This window comes from Marmota flaviventris, chromosome 11 (genome assembly GCF_047511675.1).
Source record: "Marmota flaviventris isolate mMarFla1 chromosome 11, mMarFla1.hap1, whole genome shotgun sequence".
NCBI classification, from domain to species: Eukaryota; Metazoa; Chordata; class Mammalia; order Rodentia; family Sciuridae; genus Marmota; species Marmota flaviventris.
The window spans coordinates 102,752,010-102,765,596 of record NC_092508.1 but is presented as its reverse complement, the minus strand read 5'-3'; the positions used below and the strand labels follow the sequence as shown (position 1 = coordinate 102,765,596).

Below are 13,587 nucleotides of genomic sequence, written 5' to 3'. Positions count from 1 at the left end.
ATCCTCAACACCACATAAAAATAAAGGCATTGTGTTGTGTCCATCTACACCTAAAAATATAATAAATGTTTAAAAAATAAGAAATAAAATTCTATCTATGTATTTATTTAGCAGTACTGGGGATTGAACCCAAGAGTGTTCTACCACTGAGCTACATCCCCAGTCATTTTTATTTTTATTTATTTATTTATTTATTTAGAGACAAGGTCTTGCTAAATTGCTGAGGCTGGCCTCAAACTTACTATCCTGGGCTCCCCAGTAATTGGAATTATAGGCATGCACCACCACACCCAGCAAGAAGTGAAATTTTGAAGCCAGGTGTGGTGGCCTACACCTGTAATCACAATGACTCCCAGCGACTGACACTGAAGCAAGAGGGATCTCAAGTCTGAGGTCAGACTCGGCAACTTCACGAAGCCCTCAGTAACTTAGTGAGACCCTGTCTCAAAATAAAATAAGTAAGTAAATAAATAAATAGGGAAGAGGATGTAACTCAGTGAGATAAAGCACCCTGGGTTTAAATCCCTAGAACCCCCCCCCCCCCGCAAAAAAAAAGAGGTGGAATTTTGAAAAAGACAGGGGTGGGGCTGGGGATGTGGCTCAAGTGGTAGCGCGCTCGCCTGGCATGCGTGCAGCCAGGTTCGATCCTCAGCACCACATACAAACAAAGATGTTGTGTCCGCTGATAATTAAAAATAAATATTAAAAAAATTCTCTCTCAAAAAAAATCTTTAAAAAAGAAAAAGACAGGGCTGGGGGGTGTAACTCAATGGCAGAGTGCCAGACTAGCATGTGATCGATCCCCCAGCACCAAGTATGGACCTTCTTCATCTATGGTTTCCCAAAATAACCCCCCCAAACAGTACGGTTTTTTTTAATGCCCCTGCCCCCCCCCCCGCCCCCATGCACAGTCTGGGGCCTTGCACTTGCTAGACAAGCACTATACAACAGAGGTACATCCCCAGCCCCCCAGGCTTTATGGCACCTTTCACCCCAACTTTTGCCTTCCTCCCTTCATGCAATAACCAAAACCTGCAAACTTCCATTATGAGTAGCAGATGTTAGGAAAATTGTACTCTCATTTCTAGAATTACTACCTAATAGGATGATATTTCAGGATATTTCAGAAGTTTTAAGTACACATTATCTTCAACTCAAGGTCACCTTCAAACTCATTTTGAAGATATGACAAAATACTTAAGAGCCACAAACCAAAATTTAGACAAAACTAACATGAAAACAGCAATGTGCAAATGGTAAAGACATACTCTGTTGTGGCACTTTTCATAAGGGAACAGCCACTTAATCTCCTGCAGGGAATTAACATCCTCCCAAGTGGGCTCCACCACTGCCCAGAGCAGCTTCCCTCGGGTGACATGGCCACAGTCTGCTGGCAGGAGGGCAGTCCTTAAGACCCTAGATTTTTTTTTTTTTTTAATCATCCACTACTCTGAATAAAAACACCAGATACACCAGTCAAATCCAAGGGTTCCTCTGCTCTCTGGCAGGGGAATGTCTTCAGGGAGAACGACTAGACAAATACCTATCAGAAGCTGGAATTTCAAATAACCTGTCGTGGCAAAACTGGGCAGGAACTTCTGGGGGCCCAAACAAGCGCAGAAGGTGGGTAGCTCGTTAAGTGGCTGAGCCGCCTTCCGCCTCGCAGTTCACTTTTCCTGAGCCCACCTCAAATGCCCTTTGGGTTAAATTAGGCACATTTAATAAACTGTGACTAGGATGGAAATAAAGACAGGTTAAAGCTGGTTCCGGCGAGTTCAGAAAGTGAAATGACTGCCCATTAGTACCCGGCCAGCTGCACAACATGGAAAAAACGATCTTCCAGGAACTGAAGCAAACGGGGGTCCTACTTCCTAAAAGGTGTGTGTGTGGGGGGGGGGGGTGTTGCAGAGTACTTTGCAAAGCGGGCAGGACTTACTTTTCCCTTTGAAGAGCACTAGACAAATCCCTGCAGAAGAAGAAAGATTTCCATCAAGGGCAATAAACGATCGGGCTTCAGGCGAAGACCACCTAGAGGAGGGGGACAACCAGCCCCTTCCGAACCCGCCCGCCCGACGGTCCACCAGGGGCTAGCGAGGCCCGACGAAGGGCACTGCGGAAAGCGCAAAACTCAGAGAGGGATCCCAGTGGAGAGGGGCAAAGAGCAGGGGATTAACTTCCCGGGGGAGGCTCCGGATGGAAGAAGTTTCCTCTGCTACTCTCACCCGAGCGGGAAGAGGACAGATGTGCGAGGTGGGATAGATCCCGGGAGGCTGGGGCCCGTAGGTGCCCCCGGTACCCGCAAGGGGTCGGCACGGAGGGGCCCTCGCCGGGATCCGACTCGGTGCGCCCGCCTCGCCAAGCCCCCAACTCCGCGAGTCGGGTCCCGCCGGGATCGGTCCGTCTGTCCCTTGGGGACACTGGGCGGGGCTCTCGCTTCCTCCCCACAGGACCCACAGGAGGATGCCAGGACCTGGTAAGCGCGCTCCCTTCCCTTCCCTGGACGTCTTGGCCGCGCCGGGCGCACCCCTCGACAGAGCCCCAGGGCTGTGGCCGTCGCGGCACGCGGGCGACGCGAGGCCCTTACCGCAGGTAGCTGCCGGAGTTGTGCTGGTTGTAGTGCTCGGGCTGCGTGTGCCAGAACAGCATGGCTGGAGCTCCGAGCGCGCCCACGTAGGCGCGGCAGCCAACGGAGACGCGGGCGGCGCCGACCTCTCAGCCACCTGAAAGCTGCGCTAGGAACCTGAGGTGGCCCTCGGCCCGGATCATTTATGGGCGGCCCGGGGGCGGGGCCGCGACCGGACCGTCCCCTAGCCGCCGGGAGGGCGGCTCCCCAGTCGCAGGCGCGCCTCACCCGGGAGCTAGCGCCCCTCCAGGGAGCCGCGAGCCAGGGCTGAGCCCGGCCCCCACGGGTGGGGCTCAGGTGACCTTAGCTGCAGCCCACCTGCGCTAGGCACCTCTGGGCTTTCCGATTCTGACTTCTCGCTCTGGGTGGAACTCTAGAGCTGCTTGGTGGATTGGAAGAAGCTCAAATGTCAGGGACCCTAGTCCAGGCACTCTGGGTCCCCTTTTGGGGCTCTTGGTTTTGGGGGTTTTTTTGTTTGTTTGTTTTTTGTTTTTTTGTTTTTTTTTTTTTTTTTTTTTTTGGATCACCATTCAGAGTCTGAAATCATGACCTTGTAAATTTTTACTTGCGTATGGGTTGATCTGTCCTCCCTACAGTGGAAACTCCAAGAGGGCAGGGCCTGCGTTCTGTCACTGCCCCAGTCGTACCTAGAACACAGTGCTGGGGACAAAGTTAGGGGCTCAATACTCAAGAAGGCTTCCTGCAGGAGGTGGCATCTGTGAGCATCTGGAGAAAGAGTGGCTCCAGGCAGAGGCAGCAGTAAGACAGGGCCTAGAGGCAGACCTACTTTGGCGTGGGTGTCCTGGGTGACCAAGGGCAAAGAGGAAGGTAGGATAGTGGGGAGGAGGTGCAAGAAGCTGGGGTGTTTTTTTTTCTTCTTCTTCTTCTTCTTTTTTTTTTCTTATCTCCCTCCCCTTCTCTTCATTCCCCTTCCCTGGAGCTTTCATTCTATGTGTGATTTGGGTAGAGGAGTTGCATTTATGATTTGCCTTTTGGAAAGACCAGTCTGGTGGGAGTGTGTACAGTGGATAGTGGGGGTCAGTTAGGAAGGAGTGGAGTTCTATGGAGCCAGGACTCACACCTAAGTGACATCTTGTCTCGTGGCACTGTGCCTGGCACAGAAGAGGGAACCATTCTGTCCCTGGGTATTAATCAAATAAAGTTCCTTGAAGACCTTAACCCAGCGCTCACAGCTCACAGGGAAACAGAAATGTTTCCCCAGCCGTACATCTACGTCATCGTCGTGCCCTCAGCCACTGCCCCACTAGCATTGGTGCAGATAATTAGAGTGGCCTCCTCGCAAGGTCACTCCCCTCTGGGTGGTCCACATTCCAATAACCCTCACACCCATCTCTGCACCAATGGAGACAATGCTGATGGATTGTTTTGGTCCCAGGACTCCCTGTGGAGACGATTGAAGCCCTCCCTAGGACCTGCCTTCTGCTCAAGGTCTCTCTCCCCCCCCCCCCCCCGCCACCCCCCCGTCTCTGGCCTAGCGGTGAACCCTAAGGGAACTCCCCAATTAACCTCCTGAACACTAGGTTCTCCACCAGGGCCCAGGACAAGCGTGTCCTTTCAACAGAAGGTACCCTGCGATAATTACTGGATTTATTTATTCTTTTCATTCTAAGAGTCTGGGGGAAGTAGAGACCGTACTGGGAACATTGAAGGGACTTTGTCTCCAGGGATGAGTAACTGGAGGTTAATCCGTGCAGTGGGGATGAAGGAAGGGTCTCCAGTTCCAAGGTCCAGAAGAAGGGAATGGAACAGGAAAGGAAACTGATGATAAGGGCTCAGACCTGGGTTTACCACTCAGCTCTAGCAGAATGCGTGACCCTGTGCAGGAAGATCCATGCTGCTTCTGTTTCTCTCCCCTCTCTCAACTGGCCTGGCCCATGACTTGCTTTGACCTAGAATGCCGCAGAAGACTGTTCCAGACTCAGTCCAGCCCCTAAGATGCCAGGAAGCTTCTCTTGGCTGGCGGGAGCTCGGAACCACCACATGGAGTTCCAATGTCCCGTCCCGTTGGGGATGGATACCCGGCCAGCCTCCTATCCCTATGCAACCCCCCAGCAAAGTCAGTCTGCGGTGTTCCAAGGGCTCATTCCAACACACCTATGAAATCGACCCAAGGCCTTCCCAAATGCAGGCTGGAGAGCAAATACATGACTGTGACTTTAACGCACCAAAGTGCCGGATGGTTGGTTCTATACGGCGAAATGGTATAGTACTGACCCCTCTGAACCACTGGTAAAATGAAGGGGAGGATGCCGAATATCATGGTAGTGATGAAGCCCTCAGCTCTTATTATCCAGGTAGGACTCTCCCTGCATATTTCGCATGACTGCCCGCCTTCTTTTCGGTTTTTACACCTGAGGGTAGAGTTTGGTGAAGCCTGCAGAGACAGCATTTGAGTCCTGCTGTGGGAATAATGATGGGTATTCCTGCCTGAGATTATTCAGTGTTTGGGTACAATTAGGCCTAGTCTGACCCTGAGTTTTCCCTTAGGTGAAGAGAAGACAGACCTGCAGAAGGTGGCCCACCAGTTCCTCTCTCTGTTTTGTGAAGGCCCCACCCATTTACTTATGGTAGGAATGTTGGCTCTTCCTTGATGCCAAGCACGTCCAGTTTGCTATAATCTGCCTGAGTCTGAGAAATGGGCACAGGTGAGGAAGCTGAGGCTCGGGAGGCTGAGAGCCACGGCTGGCGTTTGAGGCCATGCCTGTGGATTCAGGGCCAGTGCTCTGTGGCTACCGTCCATTCCTGTCCTAAGGCCTGCCTTCCTTTCCTCACCGGCATGGCAAACTTGTGATCAGATGTGTGACCGAAACCAAGGATCCGCCAGCCTGGGCCCCTCTGAAGGAAGCACAAGGTTCCTGTGGAGTCCGAAGGGGCCCCTCTCTAGGCAGCTCAGTGGGAACTCCCAGCAGCATTTGAAGATCACCATGAAGATGATGACACTTCCTGGAGTTGTTGGGAGGACAAAGGGCATACAGAGCACATACCCATGCTCACCCAAGCCCTCTCCAGAGCACCCTTCAGACTATGAGTTGCGCATCACCAATCTCATTTCTTCTCATTTCTCTGTGTGTTTTTTTTTTAAGAGAGAGAGAGAGAGAGAAGAGAGAGAGAAAAATTTTAATATTTATTTTTTAGTTTTCGGCGGACACAACATCTTTGTTTGTATGTGGTGCTGAGGATCCAACCCTTGCCGCACGCATGCCAGGCGAGCGTGCTGCTACCGCTTGAGCCACATCCCCAGCCCTCTCTGTGTGTTTATGCTGGGGATAGAACCCAGGATCTTGAGCATGCTAGTTAAGCACCCTACCGCTAAGCCATAGCCCTTTTTATTTTGAGACAGGATCTTCTTAAGTTGCTGAGGCTGACCTCTAACTTATTTATGTTTCTCCGGCCTCAGCCTCCTGAGTAGCTGGGATTTCAGGTTGTGTATCATGGCCCCGCTAATTATTTCTTGAGTGTTCATCAAAAACCTTAATGTAATGGTTACAATAACATTCTGCTGCAAGTAACAGAAGCCCCCGGATAAAAATGTCTCAAACAACATAGAGACTTATTTCCCCTCTCAAGTTCTAGCAATCTAGAGTTAACACTGCCCAATATGGTATTCGCTTGCCGCAGACGGCCATTGTGCCACTTGAAATATGACTGATCTCAATCAAGATGTGCTGGAGGGGCTGGGGTTTTGGCTCAGCGGTAGAGCACTCACTCTCAGCACCACATATAAATAAATGAAATAAAGGTAGTGTGTCCAGCTAAAAAAATAAACAAACGTCTAAAAAAACAATGATGTGCTAGAAATGTAAAATATGCACCAAGATCAAAGACCTTACCTAAAAAAAAAAAAAAGCGGGCTGGGGTTGTGGCTCAGTGGTTCAGTGCTTGCCTGGCCTGTGTGAGGCACTGGGTTCAATTCTCAGCATCACATATAAATAAATAAATTAAATAAAGGTTCATTGACTATATATATTATATATACATATATTGCACAATATGACCTATCAATCATTTTTATCCTGCTCATATGATGAATGTTCAATTTTTTTTAATGTATGGGCTAAATATATTATGGAAATTAATTTCATCTGACTAGCTTTACTTAAAAGATATATGTGGCTTGCTTTTATAGCTTACACTTTAATCTTACTGGATGGAACTGGCTAAAGGATCAACTGTCAACCAAAGATGACTTTGCCCCCTACCCTCAGGAGAAGTTTTTGTTGTCACAACTTTGGGGTGGGTAGGATGTACAGACTAGGAAAGTCGCTGAGCACCCCTACAAGGCACAGGACACTCCCAACAGTGAAGGATCCTCCAACATCAGCTGTCAGGAGGGCTGAGAAGCACTGGTCTAGAGGTAATCTGTCCATGCTGGTTCTTTGCTCCATATAGGATACCATTTACAAGGTATGGACACAGTGGCTGCTGGGGCGTCAGAGGTTCTGACAGCATTCCCACCAGCCACAAAGGAGCAGGGCAGGATAAAGGTGCACCTTCTCTCTCTTCCAAGAAGATCTACAGACCGCTTCTGTTTAGTTCCCATGGATTTGAATGTAGTCCCCTTGATACATGGGAGGCTGGGACTTTGTATTTTTAAAAGTCGGGGGGGCTTCTTACTGAGGAAGACAGGAGAGTGGATCCAAGGGGAAGAGCACCTGGCAACTGTGTCAGAAGCAACCGTGGGGGAAGGTTATTCTCATGTTACAGATGAAGAAACTGAGGCACAAGAGGAGTTGCCAAGAAGCAGGGAAGAGCAGAGCCAAGTGCAAGTTGAGGTTTCCTGGCTCCTGGTGTCTCCACCCTGCACACGGGCCTCAACCCCCTCTGTGTCCCCTGAATCCCATTTGCCAGTGGCCCAGATATCACTCTGATGCGGTTTATCTTCCTGCAAGGTCCAAGTTTCTCCATCAAGAACTTCACTAGCTTCTCTGGAGGGGAAGAGTGACTTTTCCGAGCTGTTAATTCTAATCCAGATCAAGCTTGGTGGGTACCTAATAGTACTGCACCCTGGGCGCCGTGATGCCTGACTAAGCTCCCAGCCACTGGGGAGGCTGAGGCAGGAGGATGGCAAGTTCAAGGCTAGCTTCGAGAGCTTAGGGAGAGTATGTCTCCAAAAACTAAAACAAACGAAAAGGACGGGGAATGTAGCTCCGTGGGAGAGCACACCTGGGTTCAATCCCAACAACAAACAGAACAAAACAAAAATTGTATTGCACGAATCTCAGTTTCTTAGCTTTTACAAATAAATGTGGTAATAAAAGATGCTAACGGGTTGGTGGGGGCAGAGAAAGGGCACAGAAATTCCCTGTGCTGGTAACTTTTCAGAGAATCTAAAATTACTCCAAAATATGACTTCCTTTTGAGTGCTAAGAATCAAACCTGTAGCCCTGCATATGCTAAAGAAGCATTAAACCCCGGGCAGCATCCCTAGCACAGAAATTCTCTTTATAAAATATTCCTTCCGATTTCAAATGGTCAAACTGATTAGTCTGGGCCTGTGCCATGTGGTTATATTTCTTTGAGGCACTGGGTGTAGATCCCAGGGCCTCAAGCATCCTAGGCAAGGGCTCTACTACTGAGCTACACACCCTTGGCCCTGATTTGATGGTTTTTGTTTGTTTTCTTGCACCCAAGATTGAACCCAGGGCTGCTGAACCACTGAGCCACATCCCCAGCCCATTTTTTAAAATTTTGAGACAGGGTCTCGTTGAGTTGCTTAGGGCCTCTCGAAGTTGCTGAGGCTGGCTCTGAACTGGAGATCCTTCTGCCTCAGCCTTCCAAGCCTCTGGGATCACAGGTGTGTGTCACTGCAGCCACCTGAATGGATATAGTCTAACAATCAGCTACTGTATGTCTGGCTCCTGGCATGTGCAAGCCCTGTAGGAGAACCCCACTTTCAATCTCACCACGGCCCTTTAAGATGGTTGATGGGCCCATTTCACGGTCAGTCAGGCAACCTGCCTGGGATCTTATAACCAGCGAGAAGGAGAAGCTAGGATTTGAACCCTGGTGCCTCCCACTTCCTGTGACCCTCTGCCCTAGATTTCTCCTGTCAGTCTTTTAGGCAGCAGTCATTCTGAGCTGCTCCCTGCTCAGCAGTCATCACAGATTGCCCTGGGCACAGCCGGCCGCTCTCTGGCACGGTGCCTTCTGTCCAGGGTGAACCAGGAGCCCTGTTATCGGCCTCATGCCTCCTTCTGTAAACACCCCCAGGTCCAGGTGCCAGGCTCTGCAGGAGGGGCGGCAGGTAGCACCTCTTCCCCAGGGGCAGGGGGGAGACTATAGTGAGCCACTCCCCAGGGACATAGGTGAGGTGAGGAGGGAGAGAATCCAGGGCTTCCCCTTCATTCCCCCACTCCACTCACAGCCTGCTGGGGAGGTGTGGCCGGCACAGCCACCTCACTGATGAGCAATTTGTCCAAAATTGCGTAGCTGGAGGATAGGCAGGCACATGGGCCCCGTATACTTGATGGAGGGGTTACCCAGGATTGAACCCAAGAGCACTTAACCACTGAGCCACATCTCCAGCCCAGTTTTTGTCTTTTATCTTGAGACAGGGTCTCGCTGATTTACTGAGGTTGGCCTTGAACTTGCAATCCTCCTGTGCCTCAGCCTCCCGAGCCGAGTCGCTGGGATTACAGGCATGCGCCACAGCGCCCGGCCCCATATGCTTGGAACCTCAAGCCCTGTCTACTGCACCCAGCTAAAATCAGTCAGACAAGAAGTTGGAAGAATTTCCTTGAAGAATTTAACACTGGGGACCCAGCCAGATCATCTTAGAGTGACAATCGGTTGGCAGTGCCTCTCATATGTTCTGAGCGGCCAATCAACAGTTTAGCTGAGAACACAAGCAGATGATCCACGGATGACCCGCCACGTGAGAAAGGGCTTTAACCTAAATACAAATGCGGGAAGGGGTTGGGAGTAGGAATCAACTGGGAGGAAATAGAGACCACACAGAGAGGGGCCATTAAGAAATCCATCGGTGCATGAATGTCCTCACTCTATGCATTACTCCAGGGCTGCAGTGCGTGGCTGCAGACTTTGTGCACTGCTGTGGCATGGGACAAGGGCAGCTAGCAGAGCTGAGGTCCAGCTCATGCCCTCTTGCCAAGCTGTGCACCTGGCACGGGCTGCTACCACCCAGAGAAGAAGTGCCAGAAGCATCTTTGGCTCATCGATCCAAGTGCCCATGGGCTGTGTCCACCTGGGGCCATTCTGGCTGTCAGGGGCCCATAGGCTGGTTATACCTCAGCTTTTCACCTCCCTGATGGTCCCACTTCCAATGCTCCTCAAGTGTCCTCTTCCTTGGCCCCAGTTTGCCTGGCTAAGTTTCAGGTGGCTCAGCATAGGGTCAGCTCCTCCCAGAGAGCAGCACCCCCCCAGTCCAGGCTCAAGAAACGGCGAAGCCTAGCCAGGCACAGTGGTGTACACCTGAAATCCCAGCAGCACAGAAGGCTGAGGCAGGAGGATCTCGAGTTCAAAGCCAGCCTCAGCAACTTACCAAGGCCCTAAGCAATTCAGGAAGACCCTGTCTCTAAATAAAATACAAAGAAGGTCTGCAGATGTGGCTCGGTGGTTAAGTTCCCCTGGGTTCAATCCCTGTACCAAGAAAGGAAGGAAAGAGGGAAGGGAGGGAGGGAAGGAAGGAAGGAAGGGAGGGAGGGAGGAGCCGGCCAAGAAAAGGCTTCCAATCCCACCTTTGTTACTAGTTCTGGGACAGTGACTGGCATCTTAACCTCACCTTGACTTCCTTATGTGCAAATGGGACCTACATCCCAGGGGAGCGTTGAGGCTTCACTGAACTGCTGTGTATGAAATGCCCACACAGCACCTAACACATAATAGGTGCTCAGTTAATGTTCACTCCTTGTACCTGGGTTCCACCCAGCCCGAAACCCCGCAGCTTGTGTGTGCTGGGGCCAAGCACAGTCAGGTAGAGAAAAAAAAACCGCACTGTGTCGCTGTCCTCAGCTCAGGTGTCCTTGGACTCCCCCACCCAAACCCCAGAGCAGTGCTTTTCCATCTGGGACCTCTGTGGTTGCATAGTAGATCTAGAGTGTGCCGTCGGGCAGACTCCCCCCTTAGAAGAAAGCACTTGTCCCCACCCCCTCCCACAACCCAGAACACTGTCTGCTGACACCGACGCTTTCCAGAACTTTCCTCAGTTGCCATGTTTCCTGGGGCCAAGTCAGTTTCCCTGGGGCCATCTGCATCCAACAACTGGTTGGAATGGGTAGAAGTCCTGGTCTCTGGCCCCAGTTTGGGACAAAGCCCCTGAGACTGGCTCTGCGCGGCCTTCTGCTCTCCCCTGCGGCATTTCCCTGCGCTCCAGTGCAGATGCCCAGAGCGCTCCCAGGGCTCTCCCGCAGGCCCCACCTCGGGGTGTGTCCTAAGACGGTGGGTGGGAGGTGCACCGGGGAGAAGGGACGGGGAAAGCGCTGCCATTCGGTTCCGCCACTCGCCGGACTGCGGGAAAGCGCCATCTCCAAGTCCCTAAATACATCCAGTTCTTAGTATTTGTTTGGTTATTAATTCATTTAACGAGGATTTATTGAGTCCTTCTGTGGCCGGCAGCCACCGTCCATGTCCTCAGAGAACCCAGAGTTTGAAATGGGGGAGAAATGAGCAAACAAGCGGCAGCCCCAGTGTGGGGCATGGAATTGGGGGACTCAGGAGCCCGGGAAGGGTAGACTGCTGAGCGGGGCCAGCATGGGCACAGGGCCCTGGGGAGTCAGCCCTGGTCCACTGGGCCTCCCCTCCCCTCCCCTTCCTACCATGACCTGGGACCCAGAGGAACCAGGCACAAGCACCCCCACAATCCAGGCTCCCCTCCCAGCTCTTCCCCATCACCCCATTTCTAGGGTCCAAAAGCAGGGATACAATTTGTTATTGCTTTGTCCACTAAAGGCAGTGGACACATGTCACAGTTGCCTAGAATCTTTTTTTAAATTTTTTTCCAGTGCTGGAGATTAAACCCAGGGATGCTTTACTGCTGAGCTATGCTCCCACCCCTTTTTATTTTTTATTTTGAGACAGGATCTCAGTTGCCAAGGTTGGCCTCAAACTTGTGACCTTCCTGCCTCAGGTACGTGCCACCACCCCTGGCTTCCGGAAGCTTTGATACCTTTTTCATGCTAATTCACAGCATATTTCATTGAATGTGAGGTGCCCTTAATTGTAAGATACACCATTATTTTAGGAACCAAGGAAAGAAAATATTAACAATTAAACTACACATAATGCTTTTGTATGACTTGGAATTTGTTTGGTGTTCTTATTAAAAGATCTCATTTATATTTCTTGAGATATAGATCTCTCTCTGTATATAAAAATGAAAACATTAGCAAAATAAGTTGGTCAACCTATTTTTACAAGTTCTTTATGGTTAGTGTACAGTTCTTTGGGATCTAAAATGCCCACACAGCACCTAACACATAATAGGTGCTCAGTTATTGTTCACTCCTTGTACCTGGGTTGAATGCAGAGTTGGACCATCAAGAGCATTAGTGGCACACGCCTGTAATCCCAGTGACTTGGGAGGCTGAGGCAGGAGAAACTTAAGTTCAAAGTCAGCCTCAGCAATTTAGGGAGAGTATAATCCCAGTCTCCCTCAAAGAGAGGGATACCAAATTATGTAATTCTTTTATCTTATTTTTTAGGTACTGGGGATTGAACCCAGGGCATCTTACCGCTGAGCTATATCCTCAGCCCTTTTTAATTTTTTTTATTTTGAGCCAGGGTCTCTCTAAGTTGCCCAGGCTGACCATGCAATCCTCCTGTCTCAGCCTTTTGTAGGGATCACAGGTGTTTGCTACTGTACAGGGGCCCAGATGACCTAATTCTGACCAATGAGATGTAAGTGGAAGTTGGTGGGTAGAGTTTGGGGGAAATGTCACAGGAGGTGAGCTAATCTTGGTGTGCTTCCCCAGGTAATGTCTCACTGATGGGGTGGTATGGGTCAGCTCCCCAAACTAGAGTTCCATTTTATCATTGTTCATTGTAGCCACAGGGCACATATTCAAGGGAAGGAGCTTCAAAAAACAAAATTGCACCCTGAAATACATGTCCAGATTGTGTTGAGCCAACTAAGGTATGAAACCCACCAGGCTCAGTGGCTCCTTCCTGTAACCCCAGCGACTCGGGAGGCTAAGGCAGGAGGATCCTGCCATATGTTGATGAGCCCCTCAGTCCGTGGAGGATGCCCCAACAGTGACCAACACTGTTTTTACATAGTGTCATTGTACTGGACTCCCATTCAGCATGCGCAGGAATCTCTGAACACAGACTGGCCAAGAGCTTCTGTAGATGAGTTAGTGCAGGAAATATCTAACTGGCTAGACCCCAAGTCTGTCACCTTGCCTTCCTGAGGTCAACTTTGAGTTAGATGCCCAATGGCTTGGGTTTTATTGCATATTTTTTTAAAGTGTGTGTGTGTGTGTGTGTGTGTGTGTGTGTGAGAGAGAGAGAGAGAGAGAGAGAGAGAGAGAGAAGGTTTTTTTTAATATTTATTTTTTAGTTCTCGGCGGACACAACATCTTTGTTTGTATGTGGTGCTGAGGATCGAACCCGGGCCGCACGCATGCCAGGCGTGCTACTGCTTGAGCCACATCCCCAGCCCTTTTTTGCATATTTTTGAGATTCGTCATTGGTCCTTCGGGCAAGGTGACACACGCCAGTTATCCCAGCAATTACAGAAGCGGAGGTAGGAGGATTACAAGTTCAAGGACAGTCTGGAAAATTTAGTAAGACCTTGTCTTAAAAAGTAAAATGGGGCCTGGGTTCAATCCCAGTGCTGGGTGTGGGGGGTGGGGGTGGGGGTGGATTAATGTCCTATATCCTTTTTGGTCCCCTTAGAAATTAAATTTGTTTTTTATGATGATCCTAGGTTTTAGTGTTTTAAATTGGAATAATGTTGTCTTATAAAGTTCTCCATTATTATTGCA

The 13,587-nt window shown here is 50.1% G+C and overlaps 1 protein-coding gene across 1 annotated transcript in view; it reads right to left on the bottom strand.

Annotated features, from left to right (window-relative positions):
* Window positions 1-2,646, bottom strand: part of Tfcp2l1 (transcription factor CP2 like 1) — a 53,915-nt gene extending 51,269 nt beyond the window's left edge. The window contains exon 1 of the mRNA XM_027936862.2: window positions 2,585-2,646. Within this exon, the coding sequence (XP_027792663.1) occupies window positions 2,585-2,646 (62 nt within the window). The remainder of the gene's footprint in view (window positions 1-2,584) is intronic.
* Window positions 2,647-13,587: the final 10,941 nt, after the last annotated feature.